The sequence below is a fragment of the Borostomias antarcticus genome, assembly GCF_949987555.1.
Source record: "Borostomias antarcticus genome assembly, chromosome: 12".
Taxonomy (NCBI): domain Eukaryota; kingdom Metazoa; phylum Chordata; class Actinopteri; order Stomiiformes; family Stomiidae; genus Borostomias; species Borostomias antarcticus.
Genome location: NC_140245.1, coordinates 8,469,433 through 8,494,514, shown reverse-complemented (window position 1 = coordinate 8,494,514; position 25,082 = coordinate 8,469,433). Strand labels below are relative to the sequence as shown.

Sequence of the window (25,082 nt, the reverse complement as noted above, 5' to 3'; positions counted from 1 at the left end):
CACAGAAAGGACCAAGGAAAGCAAGTCCTAGTTTCAAGTTTTATTGTCATGTAGACTATATGATAAAAATGCAAGCATCGTTACCCGTGATTAAATTCTTAGTCTTAGAGCCAACTCAACTCTGCATAAGTAGAAATAGTAAAATGGATCCCTACAATATGTTCTCCGTGTAGCCTATTTATTACACGGAAGATGAGTGAGGTAGGCTATTTATTTAACGTTACATGAATTCACCACATTTGTCCTCAACTCAATTTGCTGCTAGTTACCAGCGCGTCTGTCTGTTTGTCTCTGACAAGTGTCAACATTCGTTTTCAACCCACAATGCACTGTACTTTGGTTTACTTCCCGTATCTGGTCCTATATTAAGTCCGATTACATTCTCACCTAAAATGAACCGAACCTCTGGTTCACTTGGAACCGGAAAGGCCCGTCTTTTCCGGCGGACCATGTTTGGATTGTTTGAATGCATGTTCTCACCTCTCCAAACAAACCGTACTGTGGAGTAAACGTACCATGGTTCGATTAAAACGGACCGAACAGGGTAGGTGTGAAAGAGCCCTCAAGAGGAGGAAGTCAAACCAGGATGTGAGACAAGCTGTGGAATGTTTGGAGCCTCTCTGGGGGAGATACTACTGCCTGGGGAGGTCTGTTTACCACATTACCAAGAATACAGCAGGTTCAAAGACACCATACGTTGACCTACAGAGGCTCAATCAATATAATTGTTCTGTTGCCCTCGTCAGACATCAACGTCTTGACATTCTATTTGTAATAGTTCTTGCGTAAGCAGACGGGAATGTGCTTGAAAGACACAGTAGGCTATCTGGACTGTTTTGTTGTTGTTGTTGTTTTTATTTTATCTCAAGTAGGCCTAATGCTTCTAACCCTTATGATTCTGCTTCTAAGCATTTTTACATGATCACTTAAGTAGCCTAAGTCAATAGTTATCCAACCTTTTACACCGCATACCACCAACATTAAAATACAGTAGCGTAGGCTGAAGTTCCCCTTGGGGATCAGTTAAGTACTACTTGCCTATCTACCTAATGTACTGTACCTACCTACCTACCTAACTCAGCAACACACTGGCGAACTACCTACCTACCTATACCTACCTACCTAACTCAGCAACACACTGGCAAGCTACCTACCTACCTATACCTACCTACCTAACTCAGCAACACACTGGCAAGCTCTGCAAGTGACGTAGTCAAAGTATGACTGGTGGCTAGTTAGCCGTTAGCACATTTCTCATTAAAAAATAAATCATAGCATAAATCACACAGTATGACAGAGACTGGGTTATGATTATAACTGTATAGCCAACACGGGTGTGTAATGGAATAAAAAGACAAATTCTACTTGAATAAAGAGAAGCATTATGCCTATTAATGAGGGTGTATGGTTTCTATCGACACTCATAAGAAAGTGAAGTGCCTCTTTTCAAAATAACTATGCCTAATTATATAGCTGTACCTTTTAGCAGTGCTCTTGAACGTCTAGCTCCTGGTGACAGAGGTGTTGTCGTGTCTGCTGCTCTCCTCAGGGATCCAGGAGGGGACAGAATGCTCCAGATGTAAGAACGACTGGGCCTTGCGGGCTGCCATAGCGCTGCTCTACGGCCTGTGTGCGCTGCTGACCATAGCCGTGGCCGTCCTCGGATTCAAAGGTAAGTGTGCCACAGAAGACAGGGGGAATAGCTCTTTTAATATGCGTTGCACACTACCTTCTATCACTCTCCAGGATACAATTACAACTTTATTGTATTTTTGGTTCAGTCTCAGTTGGGGAAGCATCAGGTAAGTCTGATGTTGTCTTATAATGGCAGCGCTGATGGGGAATAGAAACCAGAGAAGTCTTGTCAGAGTCCGTTGCAACCGTTGCCATGTTTATAGTATTAGTGCACAGTGCCTGTGGAGTGTCATAGAAATTGTAGTTTCACCACCTCACTACCTCCCTCAACCTTTCACATAGTTGTGCTAATAATTTATGACAGGATGACCTCTCCAGGAGGTCAAGACACCTAGACGTTGTCTGCTCCAGAATAACCATCCTTTGTCCCATTGTCCCTGCAAGATTTACCGCCTTTTCTCATGTCACGTGTCTGTATTCTCAACCACTGTTGATGATGTCCGCCATTTATTATGACGTGTACAGATAGGTTAGTCAATCACATCCCTGGAAGCGTCATACCTGTGTATTGCTTGAATATAAGGCTGCTCAAGACCAGACTACGGCACTTCTGCTGGATACCACTTACGTGCGTCTCCTCTCTGAAGTCCTTGCGCTCATATGTTTTCTCAATAAACCAGACTTAACCTGTTTAAGCGAACCTTGGCAAATCTTTTTACTTTCGATCAGATTTAATTCCATTACAGGAGCCTTTGTGGTACAGTGTGCTGTACATTGTGTCTATTTATCTAAAACTGATATTTTGGCTCCTGAGCTCAAGTTCAAATGAATGGAGGTCAATGGCCGGCTGGGTTCGAGCAGCTCTACCCCGGCGTCCCCCTTGGGTTGAAGGTGGCAGGGGGTAGTTCGGTGCACTCGGGGCTCTACCCCCGCACACGCCAGTCCAAACTGCGTGGCTGGAGGGGAGCTGGCTTCGCGCAAAGTTTCGTTTTGGCGGGACATGTTTGGTATTGCTGTGTACATTACGTCCTTTCTGCCAGTCCAAACCGTGTGTCTCTGTGACCTTCCCACATGGAGTTATGGCCGTTTCAATCCCGTGCCCTGTTTTGGCTGTGTGCACGTGCGTGCGAACGGGACATGTTTGGTCTTACTGCATTTAATTTAATTTCAAACCTTTATTTATACTCGTGAAGCACTGAGGTTTCCCTCATTTACAGTGATGACGAGTTTAGACAGAGACACAAATCAACAAAACAAATGCAATGTACAATAATAATAATTAAAAACAGTTACAGGTTAAAGTACACAGGTCTAGAGCCATGTACTTAAACTCTGTGTGTCTCTATGACCTTCCTATGTCGAGATATGGCCGTTCCAATCCCGCGCAGCGCCCTCTGGTGGCTAGGCCATGATGTGCATGGTTGACCCGCCCTCGTTATTCGGAGATGGATGCACCTCTTGAACTGACACTTCCTCAACAGAATTCACTGTATACTCTCGTGTCCAGTCGATATTGTACAGAGATGAGCCATCGTCTGAGAGAAGATGTGCTTTACAACCGAGCCCTCCCTTAAAGTTCAGTCATGCCACAAGTTGTTTGACACAATGCAACCATGTTCCAGTGACACAGGAAACATCTCCAAATATTATGTCCCCCACAATGGAATGCAACAGATCACAAGAAGTACACATCCATGTGGGTTGTGTTGTTCTGGGTGGGTGGGGGGTTGAATTGTCATCAATCCTGTCAGGGTTTTCAGCAGAACAGCCTGTGATATTGTACCAGAGCCCCTGGTGATTTGGATGTTTTGGCTCTAATGCCTCCCAGATGAGTTTGCAGGGAGCGACCACCCTAGCTCAACTTAACTACCCCAGAGGAAATTTTATGGCTTGGTAGCAATTTGTTGTCCCGTGAACCACAGGTTGACTCACAAATGGCTGCAAGTGTCCAGAACACATTGTGTTCACATTGTGCCTTCTGCTGCAGTGATTGTTCTGCATGGTCTGGCTATATGTTTGTTTAACGCTATGGAATCTCACATTTCCGATACTAAACAGTTGCATTTCCAAGCCATGTCCAGTTTGAACGTTTGTTTTGTTATTTGTGGCTTGCTGTGGGTTCGCAGAAGTGTTGAGACTTCAGTTTCAAAAAAGTAAATGCAAACTCTTTATAATCTCAAGCACTGGCCATTTTATGACATCTCAGTCTTTAGGTCTCAAGCTCATCCTTCCCTGAAAATATAGGTCAAAGTTTTCAGAAAAAGCTGTCTCTGTTGTGATGTGAACAGTCTCTCCCAATCCCACTCCAGGGTCAGCCTCCTGTCTGGATAACCTCCCAGTTGGCAAACGTTTCATAACCAGGTTCAGAGTAGACAGTAAGTCATTCCCTGAATAGTAATATGTCTTATACAAGCCAGAATACCGTACAGACAGAGGGAGAGCATGAGGGAGAGAGGAGCGAGGGAGAGACAGCGTGTCAGAGAGAAAGAGAGAGTATGTATCACTGCACTGATCAATACATAGACACTTTATATACAAACAGAAAAGTTACCATTTAAATACATTTGTAAATATTACACTTACCTATTCACTCACTTCACCTATTTGTATTTACGTTTATACTTAAACATGTTTGCGATTTTTTTGGGTGATGTTTGCTTTGGCAATGAAAATGTATGTTTCCCATGCCAATAAAGCCCCTTGAATTGAATTGAATTGAATTGAATTGAGCGTGGGTCAGAGAGAGAGAGAGGATGAGAAAGAGAGTGTGCAGAGAGAAAGAGGGTCAGAGAGACAGAGTGTATGAGGGAGAGAGAGTGTAAGAGAGTGTCAAAAGAAAGGGAGAGTGACAGAGAGAGGGAGAGAGAGTGTATCAGAGGGAGAGAGAGTAAGAGAGAGAGAGAGTCAGAGAGAGAGAATGTCAGGCCTGGATTACACTAGCGCCGATGTCCATGGCTACGTTTTCGAACGGGCAAATTATCACACTAACGTACGAAAACGCATATCACACCAGCATTAAAGAGCCTATCAAACAGGTGATTTGCGAGTTTGAGCTATAGCAATCAAGGGTGTATTTTTCTTGGCTAGCATAGTCTAGAAATGTTGTGAGTTTAAAATGCAGCCATCCAACCAATGCCAAAAATCACCACTAAATACATTTCCATCCCCGTTTGTGTTCCATGTCTGGTGTGCATTCCCTGCTTTTAAAATAATCTGGAATCCAAAAAGATAGTCTACTTATTCCAATCTCTAATTGTAGGCTAATCTCAATCTGCACTGCTGTGATAACAATGTTATATTATTATGCTACTACTGTTAACCTTATTATTTATTTATTCATCTACAGTATTTATTTATTTTGTAAGAGATGAATGGTTGTAAACTATGAACTCAGCCAGGTACAGTATATTGGAATTCCTTTAAACAGTTCCCTTTGCTTCCCAACCACCATCTCATCTACTTTGCGTTGCTGTATTTTTGGTTTTATTATTTCATGTTTTTAGAGCGCAATCAACTTCAACCAAGAGGACAAAATTAAGTCCATCCGTTCACCCAACTTGGTCCTGGAGTGCAGCGTTCCATCGGCCCATAGGCCTTCCGCTCTCGCTTCAGAGAGAGAGAGAGAGAGAGAGAGAGAGAGAGAGAGAGAGAGAGAGAGAGAGAGAGCAGCATTCCATAGACCCATAGGCCTGCTGCTCTCCCTTCAGAGAGAGAGAGAGAGAGAGAAAGAGAGAGAAAGAGAGAGAGAGAGCAACGTTCCATCGGCCCATAGGCCTACCGCTCTCCCTTCAGAGAGAGAGAGAGAGAGCAGCGTTCCATAGGCCCATAGGCCTGCTGCTCTCCCTTCAGAGAGAGAGAGAGAAAGAGAGAGAGAGCAGCGTTCCATAGGCCCATAGGCCTGCCGCTCTCGCTTCAGAGAGAGAGAGAGAGAGCAGCGTTCCATCGGCCCATAGGCCTGCCGCTCTCGGCTCACCACGGATCTTCCTAAAGTTCCTCTTCACGGCCGCGTCAGCGTAGCTTGCGTTGACTATGAACCAGGCCTTAGTCTCTTGATGGTGATGTTACAGAGTGACAGCATGCGGGTCATGAACAGATAGTTGGCGTATTTGTAAAAACATTCACACACCCTAATATTTATTCACAAGCACAAACTTCTGCGTCAGGACTGCTGACATAAACCCGTTCAATAAGTCTTGTCATATTCAAGTCTCATCATAATATGGGAGCTATAACGTGAGGGAATGGATGAAGGAGTTAAAATGAACTGTTTATAAGGACTATATATTGGAACATTTGGACTGAATTGGACTACACAGAGACACACAGAGAAGTCCATCTGACCTCCCCCACACTGGCTCCCCCACACTGGCCCGACCCAGCTGATACTGACCAAAAGGCCTTTGAACTGAACCTCTGTGTTTTTGTTTGTTGTTGTTTGTTAATGCTAGACATGTTTGTTGTTGTTTGCTAATGCTAGACATGTCTGGAATGATAACAATGAGTGCCTTGGATGTTTTTCAGTTGTGTTTCTCCATGCTTGAGAGATGCCCCCATACTGACAGAATAACAACAACACATGTGGATCATACACTAAGCACAGATGGGCAGATGCAGAAGGGAATTTGACCTGAGTTGAATAGTTATGTCCTAGAGTTTTTGTGCTGTACAACACACATTCAGGAAACGCCATGATTGTCGCTAAGCCTAACTATTATAAGTGATCAAACTTGTCGATATGTATTTTTCATTAATCACAGCTGAATGTGATAATTGATTTGGGCAAAGAAGCTGTAATGATATGCTTTTGAAAGGCATTGATGTTTTGCAGTGCTATGCTGGAAGATCTCTGCTTGCAGTTTCCTTAACAAGAGGTGTAAGGGGCACTATCGCCCTCTAGTGTTCAAAAATCACAGTGCATCCCCTTTCGACTGGCTAGAATGTGTAGACTAGCTCAGATAGGGTCCTCATGCTATATGAGTTCTTAAGTTGCTGGGCTTTGGTTTCCTCTTCGCCATGAGCCCCATTTAGAGACCTCCGTCACAGTAGGGCACCGATTTATGAAAGGAAGAGATCAGATTTGTAACCAAAGGCAGACAGGCAGCATTCCTGCAGGACACATGCAACAAAACCATAGGAGAGACCCCTCTATGACCCCACCTATGGCTTGCCACATGCCACAGGAAATTAAGTGTCATGCATTTCCTGTGTCAGTGTCTGTACCCATTGGGGTGGGTGGGGGGGAACGTGAGTGTTTTACTAGTCCTTCACAGAAGCTCAGACCAAAAGCATGCTTAGATTAGCTGTTAGTATATCCTCTGACCCCTTGCATGTTCTGAACGGAGAATACCAACTGTTACCCTCCAGGAGCCACTTTAGAGTCCCAAAATTTTGATGCAACAGACTGAAGAATTCCTTTGTACACCAGTCTATTGGTCTGCTTAACCAGAATAGGTCAACCTCTTTCCAACTGGTTGCCTTTTGTATTCTGTGGATATGTTCTGGATGTGTTTTATGTCTGTCTTGGTGTGTCCTCCACATGTGTGTAACTCTTGTACGAAGGTGCCATGGATGCAAAAATAATTTCAGCTTGCTGACAATAAAGTACTATCGTATCGTATAGTTTACGGAGGATCTTGTTCAGCACAATGACAGAGGCTGTGCAGTTTGCAAAGGGTTCCATGTTACCTCCCCCTTTCTGTCCTGTTCCTGCTTCCTGGACCATTCTCACGTCGTGCTTTCAAACGTGTGTGTGTGTGTGTGTGTGTGTGTGTGTGTGTGTGTGTGTGTGTGTGTGAGTGAGTGTGTGTGTGTGTATGTATGTATGTGTGTCTCAGTGATTTTGCTGTTATGTCCCTATGTGTGTGTGTGTGTGTGTGTGTGTGTGTGTGTGTGTGTGTGTGTGTGTGTGTGTGTGTGTGTGCCAGTGGTTCAGCTGTTCTGTCCCTGTGTGTGTGTCTGTGTGTGTGTTTCAGTGGTTCAGCTGTGTGTGTGTGTGTGTGTGTGTGTGTGTGTGTGTGTGTGTGTGTGTGTCTCAGTGACTCAGCTGTTCTGTCCCTGTGTGTGTGTGTGTGTGTGTGTGTGTGTGTGTGTCTCAGTGGTCCAGCGGATGGACAGCGTGTCTGAGGGCGTTCAGAACTATGGAGGGAAGATCGCAGCTGTGGAGACGGACTTGAAGAAACTTGGTGAGTCATATTATTACTCACGTGTTATTATGACTAAATATCAGATGTATTTTTACATTTTTATATATTTTCAGCTCCAACCATGACACTGTCATTAAATTATATCATGCTCTGTTGTAGAAATACGTAATGTTTGGTATTGTGTCTCCGTCGCCTAGACAACCAGTCGGGTGAGAAGTCTGAGAACGCCACCAGTGAGATCCTGTCCTTCAAATCGGACCTCCAGACGTTACAGAGCCAGCTGAACGACATCGCCCAGCGGGCCAGCACCAACCGGGCCGTGCTGGACCAGCTCCAGGCCACGGGGGAGGACATGCAGAGCGGTCACTTCTCCCTGCAGAGCGTGCTGGACGGCAACGCCGCCTCCCTGAGGCGGGTCAACCGCACCCTGGCCTCGTACGAAGTCCAGATAGGCAGCTTGCAGTCGGACACGGCCAAGCTCCAGACGGAGCTCCAGGAGTGGGTGAAGGAGCAGGGCGGCGCCCAGGTGAGCATCAACGCCCTGAACCTGACGCAGGCGCAGCAGCGCGGCCTCCTCGGCGCCCTCCAGAGGACGGTGGAGGACGCGGGGCAGGCGGTGCAGAAGCTGAAGAACGACTACCAGGGTCTCCAGCAGATGGCGCGGCAGAGCCAGGCCGACGCCGACTGGCTGAGGGAGAAGGTCCAGAACCTGCAGGTGCTGGCGGCCAACAGCTCGGCGCTGGCCCGGGCCAACGGCGAGGCCCTGGAGGACATGGGGTCCCAGCTCGGCGCCCTGACGGGACAGGTCCAGAACGCCTCGGCGCTGACCGAGGGCCACGACCAGAGCCTGCGCGAGCTGATGGACCGCCAGCGCGACCACGACAACGCCACGTCGGGCCGGTTCGACGACACGGAGGCCCGCCTGGACCGCCAGGAGGCCGTCATGGACCGGGTCACGGGGAACGTGAGCTTCGCCACGCAGCTGCTCGGCGCCATCAGCTCGGACCTGAACGGGCTGCGCTGGTGCGCCGAGACCGCCATGAGCCACTCGGACCTCCTCCTGGGGCTCAACGGGAGCGTGGCGGAGGCCAGGGCGGACGCCGGCGAGCTGCGGGCCCAGCAGGATGAGCTGGCCGCCAGGCTGGACAAAGAGGTCAGCAGCCTCTCGGTGGTCATGGAGGAGATGAAGCTGGTGGACAGTAAACACTCGCAGCTCATCACCAACTTCACCATCCTGCAGGGTAAGGGGCCGGACATGGGAAGGGCATACACGCATTAAAGCCTCGGTCTGCAATTGATATTTACCATACAACAGCGCCCCCTAGGGCTCGGCCGTTCACACCACTGCGCTTCATTTTATAGTCATGTCAGTGTTTCCCCAATGGGCGGTTATTCTCCATAACGATAATCGCCAACTAGCTATAAGTAGATTCTGTAGGCCAAGAGCAGTCCAATGATTGATTGATTGGTAGATAGGTAGATACTGTAGACACAGTAGACAGATAGATTCCTTGCTCACCAACACTAAGGGGCTGACCAAAACAAAATAAATTGTATTTACTTTTCAATCGCAGACTGAGGCTTTAAAGACTCGTGCTCTTAATTATGTACATAATTCATCTTCATGATATATATTCAGACTGGCATTGTTTCAGTAATTGTTGTCCCGTTATGTTTCAGGTCCCCCGGGGCCTCGGGGCCCCAGAGGAGACAAGGGCCCCCAGGGCCCAGTGGGCCAGCAGGGCCAGAAGGGTGAGAGAGGAGGCGTGGGGGTGGAAGGGGTGCAGGGACCTAAGGGAGAGAAGGGTTCTGCAGGACCACTAGGGGTCGCAGGGATGAAGGGTCTACCCGGAGCTCGGGGAACCCCGGGCCCCAAAGGCTCCAGGGGATCAGGGGGCCGGGCAGGGAGCCCTGGTGAGAAGGGAGAGCCTGGAGCCACTGGACTCATAGGCAGGGATGGACTACCCGGGCCTCAGGGAGCACAGGGACCTCAGGGGCCCAGAGGGCCAGCCGGGCCCCCAGGGGTGGAGGGCCCTGCTGGGCCTGTTGGGCCCATTGGCCCCCCAGGACCTCCAGGGTTACCAGGACTCAAGGGTCAGGTGGTGGTCCCTCCAACTGTCCCTCCCCCTCCAGAGCCACTTCCCTCAGTGTCTAAGCAGATCCAGGCGCCTTTGGCCACCACCACAACCCCAGGTAAGTCATGAACCCTAACTCTTAACGCTAAAATTGGAATGCCATTATACAGACAAAACAACATATTAGATAGACAACATTGAGTGCAACATTACTTGGTGAACATGCATAGTGAGAGTTGTTGTTATTCATATTTCAGGCTGCCCATCACAGTGGAGAAATTACAGGGACAGATGTTACTACTTCTCGTCAGGCGCACAGAGACTGAACTTCAACGAGGCCGAGGAGTTCTGTCTCAACAGGACGTCGTTGATGGTCATCATGAATGACATGGAGGAGCAGGTAGAGAAGGACCAGGAGTCATCTCTGACTTAAATGCTAAAGTCTCAATGCTTTCATTACAAAACGCTATAGGCAAACTTATGAATAGCATATTGAATATTCGTACAGCATATGTTTTTCTGAATAGGATATTGAATATTAGAAACTGCGTATGTTCCTTCTCCTCGTCTACCTCAGGAGTGGATGAGGGAGCAGATATCAGGAAAGGGCTACTTCTGGCTGGGCCTGACAGACAGAGAGGAGGAGAATGTGTGGAGATGGGTGGATGGAACCCTGCCCAGCATCTCGTGAGTGCATCAGTTGGACAATTGATCGATCAATCAATTAATCAATTAATCAATTAATCAATCAACCAGTAAAACAAGACTTCAGTCAATAAATTGGTCAATCATACAATTTCTGAGTAACAAAGGTTCTGACTAATCACAAGGTTGTGACTTGGAGACCCTGAAACAGTGAGGCAGTATGGAAATACAACTGTATCTTTTCAAGAATGTTGAAGTTGTGGTGTATGATGGTCCTTGTAGGAAGTGGAAGCCGGGCCAGCCTGACAACTGGACTCACGGGCATGAGGAAGGGGAGGACTGCGCTGGCCTCATCCACGAGGCCAACTGGAACGACTTCTACTGCACTGACCGTATCGGCTTCATCTGTGAACGTAGCTCTGAGTGTAAGTACAGTACTGTAGCTGTGGATTGGATGTTTGTTTGCTTTTTGCAATGTTGACTTTTTTATCTTCTGTCTTGATGATATATGACTATTTTTGACAGATTTTAGCCTGGCATGCAAATGGATAATTTCAAGTTGTTTTTTGTATTTCTCTGTACAGTGACAGTACCAGTTTTATAGCACCAGTCAAGATGGGAGAAGATGTGATGAGATGATGAAGAACATAAACTGACAGACATGGAGTGGTGAGGTGATGACATCATTTTGTAGGCTGACAAGTTAGCATCGCTGCCATTTGGTTCTGAGTTCTAAATCCCTATGGGAAAAATGAATGGGATTCGCGAAAAATGCTGAAAATAAGGTATGTGTTTAACAGAGACTCCCAGACTGGAGTATGTTTTGTTATAAAAGTTAAAATACATAATTGAAGATGTTTTTTGTGAATTTTTAAGCCTTTAGTTTCGATGTTGATGTTGTTGAGATATGCTAACCATAATTGAAACTGGACTACAGCAGTCAAATGGCAGCCATGTTTTTCATAGCACTAGAGGACGTGAGGCGACCCAAACTGAATAAATACCAAAAAATGTTTAGCATAGCACTAGCAACATTGATCTCAGAACCAACTAAAGGCTTCAAAATTCACAAAACCTATCTTCAGTGATGTATTTTAACTTTTATAACAAAACGTACTCCAGTCTGAGAGTCTCTGTTAAACATACCTTATTATCAGCATTTTTCATGAATCCCATTCATTTTTCCAAGAGGGATTTAGAACTCAGAACCAAATTGCGGTGATGCTAACTTTTCAACCTACAAAATGACATCAGACTTCACCTCTCTATTACCCTGGGACTCTGAGAAGATGGGATGAGATGATGAAGAACATGATGACAGACATTACCCTAGGACTCTGAGAAGTCCTCTCCTTTGGGACCACAACTTGGACTGACATTTGTATCATGGTTGCAGTCTTCCACACAGACAGATAACTGTTACCATTCTCCTCCTGTTTTCCTGAACACAAGAAGAAGACAAGCATGAAGCACAGGACCAAGAGGATATACAGTATACCCACACTTACAGTAGATGGCAACTTTTGGTGCAACCATTGTTGTAAAGTTATATGTAAATACTTTTCACAATATATTCAGGAAATCAGAGAAAATAATCTATATCATTATATCATAATATTGGAATACAAAACTATTAATTAACACCTGGTTTGAGATTAGGTTTTAGATTATGTTAGAATTTGAACCCATAAGCTGAATACAAAGTATTTCCCTCTGCTTTTCGTTGTTAACCAGTACCCTATTGTCTTTTTGTCGGGAGCTATTAAAACGGCACTCCTCCGTCCGTTCATGTGTCCTATGAGATGCACCAGAGCCCACGACTGTGCCAGTGCTTGTCACAGTTTTTTCTTTGTTCTGATCATTAAGCTACTGTATATTTCTATCATGTCAATGTTGAAGTGCCAAATGTCTGTAGGGGAAATCTTTATTGAGAATGCACACTCAATGTTAGCAATGCTGCTGTTTTATGCAGAGGAATTTCTTAGGCCTTAGACTGCCAATATGAAGCTTGATATATTTTAGCGATACAGGTACAATATTTATGTACTTATAGTATATATCCCTCATGAAACATGTTCTGTTCAATGTTAAGCCATATACCGTATGTAAAAACATCTGTAACAGATTACAAATGTTATCATGTTTTCTAATTTGCATAGTGTTAATCAATTGTTATCATAAGCATACATATATGATTTCCCTCTCTAATGCTATTCCCAGACTGTTCTCCACTGAATGTCTTTCCTGTGCTCAAGTGACACCCCCTAATCTTTACCTCTTCCAATAAATGACCACACTGGCCACTGGTTTGGTACAACACACTACATCACTCAATATAGGCTACAATAAAATAATAAAATGAGAAACACAAAACCTGCGTGTCCTTTACTGTTTATATATTGATCTAATCGATTACCTTGGGGGAAATGTAATGAATAAGATGAGACAGGTGATATTCCTAAATGACTATAGACCATGAAGACTGGTACGACCATCCCGTTCTCGCGAGCTCACATTCTGTTTCACTAACGCGATATTGCGGAGCGAAGCAGTGAGCTTGCTAGATCGGGATGGTCATACCAGGCTAATGAAGACCCTGGAAGTGCTTGTCCTGGCTCACCTCAGAAGATCCCCGGTGAAGACAGACCTGAACCCTCTGCAGTTTGCCCACCAGGCTCACATCAGCATGGACGACGCCATCGTCTTCTGTACCCGCTACACAGGGCCCACTCCCATACTGTTGTGAGACAAGCTATGGGCAGTGCAGGTGGATGCCCCCCTGGTAACCTGGATTACGGACAACCTGTCCGGCCACTACCTGACTGACCACAATATGTGAGGCTTCAGAGCTGTGTCAGAGCGAGCGGTTAGCAACACATGGCCCTCCCAAGGGGCTGTCTCCTGTCTCCTTTCCTGTTCAGACAATACACACAGGACTTCAGATACTCAGATACTAACCCTAAAGTGCTAAATAAGTAAAGAAACTATGGAGCATTGGTCTCACTATTGGTGAGATGGTGGTAGAGAGAGAAAAATAACTTTATAAACGCATGGCAACGCGGCGAGGGAAGTTGGGTGTTCTCACTCGTAAATGCAATGAAATAAAAGCGCTTATGGAGGCTAATCAGCCCAACACAAATGAACTGGTAAAACAACATGTTGATATCTTTAATGAGTAGGCTACCTCTAATAATGCGAGATAGACAAGCCATCATCCCATCATTGGTGTAAAGGCGCAGATTATGCAAGGGTCACATAATTTTAGAAAGAGCGCATTTTCACTGCGATAATCACTGAACTCCGCGCAAAAAACGTGGAATATGCAGGGCTCGCTTGATTTCATACTTCCCACATTTTTCTGCTTCAAGTTTTAATGTTTTTCACCTCGTTTGTAGGGTTGCCACCTTCAATGGGGAAAATTAAGGGACACCTTGCCAGCAGTCCCACTTTCACGGAACACAAATAAAGCAGGGGTCTGGTGGTCCTCTCCCATGAGATTATGAGTGTCAGACATCTCATTTCCTGCATTCTAGTGAATTGCACCAATTTATGTTTAATGCATCAAGTTCAAAGTCCTCTGCTATTCTCATCATGAATGAAGGAAATAAATAGCCAATAAGAGTACTAGGCTAAAGTACAGCTGCATCGATTATATTGAGATCAAATCAATAAACATCAGATCATAGACATGGGCAAAATGTTTGGTCTGATAAACTTGGAAATAGCAAATGACCTGGACGACCACAGAGACCAGACATCGGGGGTTGTTTATAAATTCCAATGCTTCCTAGGCTGCCTTCAATCATGACGCTAGTCTATACGTCTACCTGGTCTCGGCGCTCTCGCATAGGCTATGGTTTTGTTATTTCTCGTATCATTCCATGTGAAGCATGCGAAGACGTAGTGTAGGCTATATGCATTAGAGTGGTGTGTGTACGGAATTACAGGACAGGTTCTTGCATTTTTCTCATATTCTCGCAATATTCGCAAGTTCCCGCAACTTCAGAAAATCCCCGCATTTTCAACGCATAAAATCACATAAAACCCCCGCATATTCCATTGCATAATCAAGGATTTTTGCCTGCGTTTTTCTGGAGGGACTGATTGATTGACACTGGTGACGCAAACTGCATGGCTATTATGACGTCATAATAGTGGACATTCTATGATCATGGTCTAACTTGACATGCACACGTTATGATCATATGACCTCCCAGATCTACAGCTCATGGTAGGTTCTGTATGTATTTGAATAAGACATCAGTAAATCAGAAATAAAAATATACTAGTGATATGAGGAAATGTCTGGGATGAATAATGACAGTAAAAAAAGAAAGAAGAAAATATGAAATTGCAGAAATACTTAATTGTAGACTCCTTTAGTCTACCTTGAGTTAAAATGTTTGATGATCAGCCTTAGTGTGAAATGGCAAATGACAGATCTAACATGGCATCAGAATGTTCTAGTGAAAATCATGTCTGTTTTAATGAATGTAGAATAGTTCAGGATGAAGAGAAAGCGCAGAGCTCAATTAAAGGACGATGGCGAAGGTCCATCTAAAAAGCCTCGGATAACAGAGACAGAGGCTCGCCCTGACTGGCCCGTAGCTAGGAAGCTGAAGGACATTGGACACTGTATCCGGCGGAGGTTGATTAAGATCAAAGTGAGTCTGAACGAAGAAGAACTTGCATGTTTAGATTAAAACAAATGTAAAGCAAATATGTATTATCAGTCAGAGTTCATTTGTTTAATAGTATTGAAAAGGAAATTAAAATGTGTAATATGCTACGCTAATTACATGACTAACAAATATACAACTGAAGAAATATAAAACTGAAGTATCAACACTAATGTGTATATTTATTTTTGTTTTAATTAAAACAAACATTAAAATATACCTGTGCAGACCAGAGCAATGGCCATGATCCAGCTTCTGCAGCGTCCCCTCAGGGAGAACCAGATCATCTTGCCTCCCCTCAGGGAGAACCAGACCATCTTGCCTCCCCTCAGGGAGAACCAGGCCAAGAGAGGTCAAAAGAGGGCCAGGGAGGAGGAGAACACACCCTTCAAATGCTCCAAAAAGAGAAAGAGAGGCCCTGCCCCCACAAACCAGAGCTCAGACCAGCCATCCCAGGCCCAGCGCAACTTGCCATGCACAGGTAGGACCTCAACCATCCATGACCCTCACATGTTGAGAGACTCATCCATCCTGGTCTCTCCATGAGTAGATGATCAATGTGAGGTCACATGACAGTGGTTGAAGGGGAGATTGAGTGATCTTGGGAGGTGTGTCTTGCAGACGGGTTCACCTCCCGCTACTCTGTGGGGAAGCTGCTGGGCGAAGGCGGGTTTGGATCCGTCTACGCAGGAACGCGCACGGCAGACGGCAAACAGGTTCACCCTCTCCTCCTCCTCCTCTGCATTTCTGCTCACCCCCCTGCCCCAAACACACCACACCACGGCTTTTGTGTTTAAACGAGGTGTCAAAGTGTCAAAACCATTTGCTAAATAACAACAGATTTAGTCCCTTTGCAAATAAGTTGTTTCATTAAATAACATACCTGGAAATACTGTACATCTAGTATGTCCTGGCCTGAAGAAGTCCGCAGAAATGTAAAAGAGTCCCTACTGGGTAACTGGTCAGTATGGCCCATTAGATTTGGGCTGAATATTCAAATATGTGCCCCTCCTCCTCCCGTCGACCAGGTGGCCATTAAATACGTTCCTAAGCAGAGATCGGAGCGCTTCATCAGAATCGTAAGTATGGTCACTGTACAGTATATTTTTGCGTATAGCACCATAGCAAGAACCAGTTGGCAATTTAAATTCTTCTCCAAGCAAATATATGCTGGAGTTCCACCTATAGAAGTAGGTTCCACCCATACATCTTCAAATGCACACTGTAGCTTCTAAGGGATCAATCCATAAGTAGACCCCCATCTCCCATCTCCCATCACCTCACCCCTCACCTGGTCCACCACCTCTCAACCGTCCCTCCACCTCCCCCCTCACCTGTCACCCCTACTCCCCCCCCCCCCCCTCTCCCCCCCATAGCCTGGAGCATCACACAGACTGCCCCTGGAGGTGGCCCTCATGCAGATCGTGAGCGAGCCTCCCAGCTGCGAGAACGTGCTGGAGCTCATTGAGTGGTTCGAGCAGCCCAAGATGTTCATCCTGATCCTGGAGAGGCCGATCCCATGCATGGACCTGTCTGAGTACACCAAGCAGACAGGGGGCCGGGTGGACGAACACCTCGCCAAGACAATCATGAAGCAGGTGGTAATGGCGGTGCGTCACTGCCGTGACCGCCGTGTCCTCCACCGGGACGTGAAGATGGAGAACCTCCTCATTAACATCGACACCATGAAGGTCAAGCTCATTGACTTTGGCTGTGGGGATCGGCTGAAGAATGGACTCTACCGAGAGTTTTGGGGTGAGGGAAGCAGGAGACTGAACGGTGTTGGACTGATGCACCATGGACATAGGGATATGGCATAATCACTCTCTCTCTCCGTCTCTCTCTTTCAGGCACTGATGACTTCTACCCACCTGAGTGGGTTCTGAATGGAAAATACCACGGCCGCGAAGCCACCGTCTGGTCCCTGGGAGTCCTGCTCTTTGACCTGGTGTGTGGGGATCTGCCATTCAAGACAGAGGATGAGATTGTGGCTGGACGCCTGAGCTTCCAGAAAGGGGTGTCCAAATGTAAGAGTTGCTTGAAGGAGAGCTTAGATGTCTCTTTTTGAACAGTATGGAACAGCGTAAACTAAGCAAATGCCAAGCTTACGTTGTATCAATACAGATAGTATATCATAGAACTGAAAACCGGGCAATCCCATGTTGGTTTCAAACATCATCTCTCTAATGTCTGATCCTGTAGCTTGCAAGGAACTGATTAGGTGGTGCCTGGCTCCAAACCCAGTCAGGAGGCCAGACTTGGAGCAGATACTCCTACATGACTGGCTCTCAGATGTGTCAAGCCCATAGATTTAGGTACAATACTGTCAAGGTAATATAGATAGGAATGGTAGAGGTGTGTAGGCTACATCACTGTGTGTTAAATTTGGTCATATCTGTGTGTATGTGTGCACATGTATGTGTGCATGTGTCTCTGTGCGTGCATGTGTCTGTGTGTTTGTGCATGCGTGCGTGTGCGTCTCCCAGACTGGATCTTGGCCAGGCGAAGCTGTGAGTTTTGTTGAGGCATGGCTGATAACGGAGCGGACAGACAGCAACACACACTTCATCCACTCTATATCTCAGTCTTACCCTCCACTCCACATCTCTCCATCTTCTCTCTCTCTCAGTCTAACCCTCCCTACCCCAACATCACTTCACCTTCTCTTTTATGCTCTTATTATTGTGCCAAAATTAAGGGATATTTTGAATGCATGGTGCCTGACCTGCTGGCTCCACACAATTTTGTTCTGCATGTTCCATGGTGTCTCAAAGCTTGGCCTATGCTAGCGAGAGGGACCGAGCTGCAGAAAACATGGCTGACCTCCACAAGAGGCACCTCCGCAGTTGACAGGACATCATGTGACCTCAGCAGCGTAAGCTGGTCTTCTTCTTGTCATTTTTGTCTGAACATCTGTATTGCGTATATAAAATCCAAATTAACCCAGCTATTATGTTAAAATAAACATGTGCATATGCTACACACACACACAACACACATACACACATACGTGTATAAGAGTATATTGGAAAACCAGATGTGCGCGTTTTGATACATTCTGATAAATCATTTTAAAAATCAAATATCAATATCAAATATCAATGAAATTGCAGTCGGGTTGTTTTGATTAAGTAGAGGAGTCTTATTTACTTAATGGGTTAGTGTGCTCCTTTGGAAATGTACTGCAATCTGAATATTTTTACATGTTTGGCATGGCTTGGATATAAAAACTCCCCTGGGGCTTGTTTTCACTCTGCCCACAGAGGACAATGTGCAAGTCATGCCAAACACCTACAAATATTCGGATTGCGATACATTTCACAGGAGAGCATATTGAGGTCAGTAAGACTACACCCTGTGCTTCCCGTCTCAAAAAAACACACTCATCATAGTTTTTCAATGCATTCATGTATGCCCCATTGACAGATATTGTAGACCATTGAGAGCCTGCATAGAAACTGCAGCTAGCTAAATACTGTAACGATCAGTGAAATTATGGTCTCTATGTTTCGGGTTCATGGTAGACAGACCACAAATAAGGCTAAATATCCAAAATAACCCACTACCCATTTAATCAAAACAACCTAAGCCAACATTTTATTTTAACGTAATAGCTGAGTTTAATATAAATATATATATATATATCAAGTAGGAAGGAGTCACCGCGACACAAGGCTGGTAATTCCGTACTTTTATTAATTAAAAGAAACGAACAACGCGTTTCGCCTATGGCTTCATCAGGTTCGTGCTGAGAGAAGAACACAGGTGCTTTTAAAAAAAGGATGATCTGATCCCCTCGTATGTGGCAGATACCAGGGATGTATTGAGAGAACTGACAGAGATAACCTTACCCAAAGAGGCTCTTCTGGTATCATTTGATGTTGAAAGTTTATATACTAATATACCACATGAGGGCGGCATTGAGGCCATACAGTACTTCCTTAGACCTATGGAACAAGCTCCAGTTGACTTCTTGATGACCCTTACGAAATTCATATTGGAATCCAATTATTTTATGTTTGACAAGAAGTTTTATCTACAGATTGAAGGGACCTCCATGGGTTCTCCTTTTGCGCCCAACTATGCCAACCTATTTATGGGGTTATGGGAAGAAAATTTCATTTTTCAACCCTAGAAACCCGTTTAAAGACAGTATTCTGTTTTATAAGAGATATATTGATGATATCCTGTTAGTGTTCACTGGTCCGGAAGAAGCCATGTTTGGTTTTAAAGATTTCATTAACAGCTCACATCCCTCCCTAAGATTCACCATGGAATATGACAAAAAGAAAATACATTTTTTAGATTTGCTAATTTCTGTCAATGAGAAGGGGACGTTGGACACTTCCATCTTCCGAAAAGATACTGACAGAAACACCCTTTTACATGCTAATAGTCACCACCCTAAGTCGATGGTAGAGAATATTCCTTATGGACAATTCCTTAGATTAAAGCGCATATGCAATAAGGAATCAGATTTTGAAACTAGTGCCATAGAAATGAAGGACAGATTTGCTAGTAGAGGGTACAGAAAAGAAACCATTGATAAAGCATACGATAGAGCTAAGGAAAAGGATAGACAACTCCTACTGACACCGGGACCCCAGGAACAGAAAGAAAATTCCATGAAACCGATATTTGTTTCTGAATATAGTAATGTCTCCAACGAAGTAAAAACTATTATCAAAAAACACTGGAATATTTTGAATTGTGATCCCAATTTGACAGAAATAGCCAAATCCACCCCTAGTTTCTGTTTCAAGAGAGGTAGAAATATTAAAGACAGTGTTGTTACTTCTATGTACAGGGAGCCCACCCCTCCCACCAATTGGTTGTCCCAGGAAGTATATGGGAACTACAGATGTGGGAGATGTACTCATTGTTCTCACACACACAACACCAAGAGTTTTTTTCACCCACAGACAGGAGAGAAATACAGAATTAAAGAATTTATAAACTGTATGTCGACACATGTGATATACATGTTAAAGTGTCCATGTGGGTTGGTGGATGTAGGACAGACTAAACGGAACTTGAAGCTCAGAATAGCAGAACACAAAGCTGCTATCAGGAATGGGAACATGGATTATGCCATTGCTAGACATTACAGGGACAGAAACCATGGTTCTGCAGCCTCTCTGAAATTCATTGGGTTAGAGAGGATCACTCCTAACCCAAGGGGAGGGAATTTGGTTCAGAAATTATTAAAAAGAGAAGCATTTTGGATCTTTACATTGAATTCTATGGAACCACATGGCCTCAATGAAACATTAGATTTGAGTTCATTTTTGTTATAATGACACTAATGTTTGTTTTTCTTTCTTTCTCTGCAGATATTCCTTTGTTAGAAGAGAGACAGGGACACTTCTTCCCTGCTCACCACCCACCCTCCAGACATAGGTTATTGGCAGAGGTTATTGGTATAGACTATGCTGTCACTCCAGTCACTTTTTGGTCCTTATGATAATGATGTCCGGTATAGGAAATCAAGGAAAATTACTGTGATTGTGAATAAGGGTGGCTGTTTCTAGTATACTGTATGAATGTTAATCACTTATGGCGTGATTAACATGGTGATGTATTATGAATATTGTGTGTAGTATTACTTGTTTGTTAATTAATTGGCTGATTGCTGTGGCCATCCAGATGGTGTTCGGCTGATTGGACCGACCACACCCAGATCATCCTTTTTTTAAAAGCACCTGTGTTCTTCTCTCAGCACGAACCTGATGAAGCCATAGGCGAAACGCGTTGTTCGTTTCTTTTAATTAATAAAAGTACGGAATTACCAGCCTTGTGTCGCGGTGACTCCTTCCTACTTGAATTATCGGATTATCCTGATTTCACCTGCACCAAGAACTGAGCGAGCTGTGCACGGGGCACCCACGTATAATATATATATATATGTATATATGTATATATATATATAGTATCCAGTGGAGTAGTAGTAGTAGTAGTTATACTAGCAGTAGTATTTATAGTAGTTTTTATATTTATTTTTTAGCACCATCAGAAGTAGTATTAGTAGTAGTACAAGCATTAGTAGTTTGGAGTAGTTGCTATTTATAGTAGTACTATCAGTAGTTGTATTCGTAGTTATAATAGCACTAGCATTATTTATAGTAGTCTATAGTCGTTTTTATATTAATAGTAGTTAGTAGTTATAGTAGTGCTAGCAATAGTTGTATTAGTAGCTTAGTACTAGCAGTAGTACTTTATTTATAGTAGTAGCCTAGTTTTTATATAGTAGTTGTCATTATAGTAGTACTATCAGAAGTTGTATTAAGTAGTTAGCAGTAATATGTATAGTAGTTTTTATATTTATAGTTCTTAGTAGTTATACAGTAGTACTACTTGCAGTAATTTGTAAGTCTGGCTGCGGTCAGCTAGCCCACCTCACTTTTTCTGCAGGAAATGTACTTTCTAGTTTAGATTTTACATGCGCAATGCAGATTCACACAAAAACGACACGAGGAACACCAACTTCCGTTGCTGAGATCACGCGATTTCCTGTCAACTGTGAAGGTACCTCTTGTGGAGGTCAGCCATGTTTTCTGCAGCTTGGTCCCCCTGCTAGCAGAGGTAGAGCTTTGAGACACCAGCAGGAACACACAGAGCAGACGTGTGGAACCAGCAGGTCAAGGGCCATGCACTCAAAAATGTACCTTCATGCGCAAATATAATTTTGGCACAAAATTCTCCTTATCAATTTTTTTTCAAATTGTTTTTTTCTTTCCTTTCATTTATCATGTATTGTATTGTATTCATTAAAAGTATTTCTGCTTCATTTATTGTGGCAGTTGTTTTATTATAAAACACACTTTAGTTGGGAATGTTTGAAACTGACTTCTGTCAATATACAGTAACGGTTCAAGCAGGAGACAGGAACATCAGTGAACATGACCACAACCAATCCCATGAATGCTGTTAGCAGCTGTTAGCCACGTAGCAGTATCAGGTCTTAGATTTGAATCTTAAAGATACACCGAAAGGGAAGTTGGAGAAGATCTTGCTTCCGTACTTTGACGTATTTCCGCCTGAAACGGGCTGCAAGGGCGGGACATACGTTTAGATGAATTTCATTGGATCGTTATCGAGCGAGCGGGCGGGATATTCAACACTTGAGGCTGCAGAGTAGTTGACGTTTTGATTGACAGGGTGGATGTCGTGAGATTATTGGCCTAAAATCTAAGGTACCTGGTGTCGTAATTGAAGAAATTATATACTTTGATATAAGATTACAACAAAAGTATAATTTTGTATTTTTTTGGCAAACATCGTTGAATAGGTGAACACTGACCAATTATGTGAACCAAAATGGGACAGAATGCTTTTTTCATTTCTGTGCGACTAAGAAGTATAATTATTGAAGATCAGTATTCAGTCTTAGGGACCGACAGCAGGAGAGTGTAGTTTGAACGCAAACGATTGGCACTGTTTGTGAGTATAAAGAGAGCCTTATGAAGTTGGACCAGTACCATGCTGACCCCTCTCTTACACGAGTTGGATCAGAACCCAGATGTGACCCAGTTCCCCAGTCCCTACATGAACATGAGCTGGACCAGAACTGAGATGTGACCCAGTTCCCCAGACCCTACATGGACATGAGCTGGACCAGAAGACACCTACTGATAAAATGCAAAGTAATTTGTCCATCCAGTCTTTTTTAATTTTTAATTTAGGCATACTCACGTTTGATTGGCTGAAATAGAGTTATTTTTTCAAATATTCACTGTATCTGAAGACCAACAGGCAACAGCCTTAACAGGCGGACAGGATTCAGCCGTTGAACAGGCTAGCCACACTAGCCCTGTAAGACGTTTACATCCATCATGCCAGCTCCTCCTCCGAAGAAAATAAGAGACATCAGGAGCAGTTTCTCTTTCCAGACTAGTGCTATTGTAAGTAACATTGGGTTAGCTAGTAAGCTATAGGCAGAAGCCACATGAAAACCAAATAATGCCAATGTTATCTAACATCACCCGTCTTTCCATTGTGGCACATTGTCAACTGATGAGGTTATCTAGCAAACTGTTATCTCGTTAGCTAGCTTCTATCACTCTACAGTGTAGCCTAGCCTACGTTCAGGTTCAGGTGCAGTAACGTTACCTACAACGGCTCTCACGGGCTGGCTAGATATGAATATTCAATGTCTCCTAAAATTGGAGTGACGTAACAACCCCCGTCAGTCCAAAAATAAATATTAGTGTTATTGCCAAAACTGGAAGACTTTAATATCGCTAACGTTTTAGCATAAGTGAATGGAGTTTAATATGGCGGAAATTAGCATCACGGGTAGGGCGGACAATTCCTGGGTTTGACACAGCTGTAGCCAATCGGCTAGTAGGCTAATCATTGCTGAGTAGCGAGGACGTCGTGATGTCTCATTCAAAGCTCAGCCAGCAGGGTCTACATAAGTAAATATAGCGAATGTATAATAATGTAATAACCTGGCTGCTATCCTAATGAATTATGCGATCGCATAATCGCGTTTTTCTGGAGGGACTGATCAATAGGCCTACCTGATGTTGTTAACGGTTTGGCTTAGCCTAGTCTGTAAATCTGTATGCACCATTCATTTAATTTAATTGAAATAACGGGGAACACTAAAAAAAGTCACTCTATGGTGAAACATAGGGTGCTGCTGTGTTCCTCCACTCTCTCTAGGCTGTTGTGCTTCTTCACTCTCTCCAGACTGCTGCTTTTTTTCCTACATAACAATGATTTAAGTAAAATTGTGATTTTCATGCGATTTTTAGACTGACATTCAACTATGAATTGAAATATCTGTCTATTAGGGATGTCACAATACCAGACATTGGTTGTGAATACCAGCAGTGAAATTCCACGATCCTCCATGTACTTCAACATATGTATGTATGTATATACACTACTTTTTTTTCTTCTTCTTTTTTTTTAAACACCCTCCAGCCGATAGCCTACTGTGAAAGGAAAGTTATGAGATTTCAGTTCGCAAATATAGCTAATAACTGTAAGAAAACAGGCTAGACAGGGAGGCTTTCATCATGAACAGATGGGTAGGCTACCTAGCTGAGTTTATGGAATTGCAAGTGACTGTTGCCCGAAGATGAAAAATAGTTCGACCACAACGACTGGTACGAACCTAAACTGTTGCGTTTCAAGCAGTTCCTACGTGATGTTACATTTTGGTTTAATGCTGATAATGTAGAATCTGAACCCGAGAAAGAGGAGAAAGAATTGCACCACCAAAAGGATGTTGTCACTGAATGTGAAAAATGGACACTTGATAGCGTTTCAGACTTCAGTAAAGGCTGCGAGTAAATCCTTTCGCAGCGCGGTAAAGCGTCTGCTGCGCTATCCGAAGCCCGAGTTCAACGCGCAACACTTTGTATTCTGTGTATTAACGCACATGTGTGAACATCGGATTTTGTGACCGGTGGTCACACATTTCGGTGATCACAGACGTCGGTGTATTAACATGCGGAAATCAGTGACCACCGGACCCAAGCCCCCAGGATCTGAAATCTAAAGTGAAGGCCTATTGAATCGCGCCATCTTGGCTAGATTTGTAGTCATTTTGCTATTTCCGGTGACTTTTGTACTTGCGCAGTTGTGCTTTTCTGTCCGACGCGCGTCCACGCACGTTCCCGGCTCTCCCCGCTATGATTTAGCAATGAAAACCGGCTATCATATTAACCTGTTTTTGTAAAATATATCCATTGGAGAAATTATTTTTTCATCCAGGCATCTTAGTTTTAACAGGTTAAATTTAACTGAACATGTTTTGTGTGCTAGTAGATGGTATTCATTCCGTTCGCGATAACGTTATTGCAGCCAGGCTAAATTCCTCCAGGGAGCCAGTGACCGGCGAGTTGAAGAGCTTCACTCCCCACCAGCAGGAGCTTTGGCCGCTGCTACCGCAT

General features: G+C 44.2%; 1 protein-coding gene across 1 annotated transcript in view; it reads left to right on the top strand.

The window, feature by feature from the left end:
- The window catches only part of LOC311315678 (collectin-12-like), a gene marked incomplete at both ends in the record, with an annotated part of 52,339 nt that overhangs the window by 25,583 nt on the left and 1,674 nt on the right, over positions 1-25,082 (top strand). The window contains 14 exons of the mRNA XM_084446382.1: positions 1,550-1,672; positions 7,731-7,817; positions 7,976-9,019; positions 9,459-9,971; positions 10,111-10,253; positions 10,431-10,540; positions 10,781-10,927; positions 13,124-13,240; positions 15,510-15,658; positions 15,799-15,893; positions 16,206-16,256; positions 16,554-16,932; positions 17,028-17,204; positions 17,664-17,687. Coding sequence (XP_084302508.1) covers positions 1,550-1,672; positions 7,731-7,817; positions 7,976-9,019; positions 9,459-9,971; positions 10,111-10,253; positions 10,431-10,540; positions 10,781-10,927; positions 13,124-13,240; positions 15,510-15,658; positions 15,799-15,893; positions 16,206-16,256; positions 16,554-16,932; positions 17,028-17,204; positions 17,664-17,687 — 3,159 coding nt within the window. The remainder of the gene's footprint in view (positions 1-1,549; positions 1,673-7,730; positions 7,818-7,975; positions 9,020-9,458; positions 9,972-10,110; positions 10,254-10,430; positions 10,541-10,780; positions 10,928-13,123; positions 13,241-15,509; positions 15,659-15,798; positions 15,894-16,205; positions 16,257-16,553; positions 16,933-17,027; positions 17,205-17,663; positions 17,688-25,082) is intronic.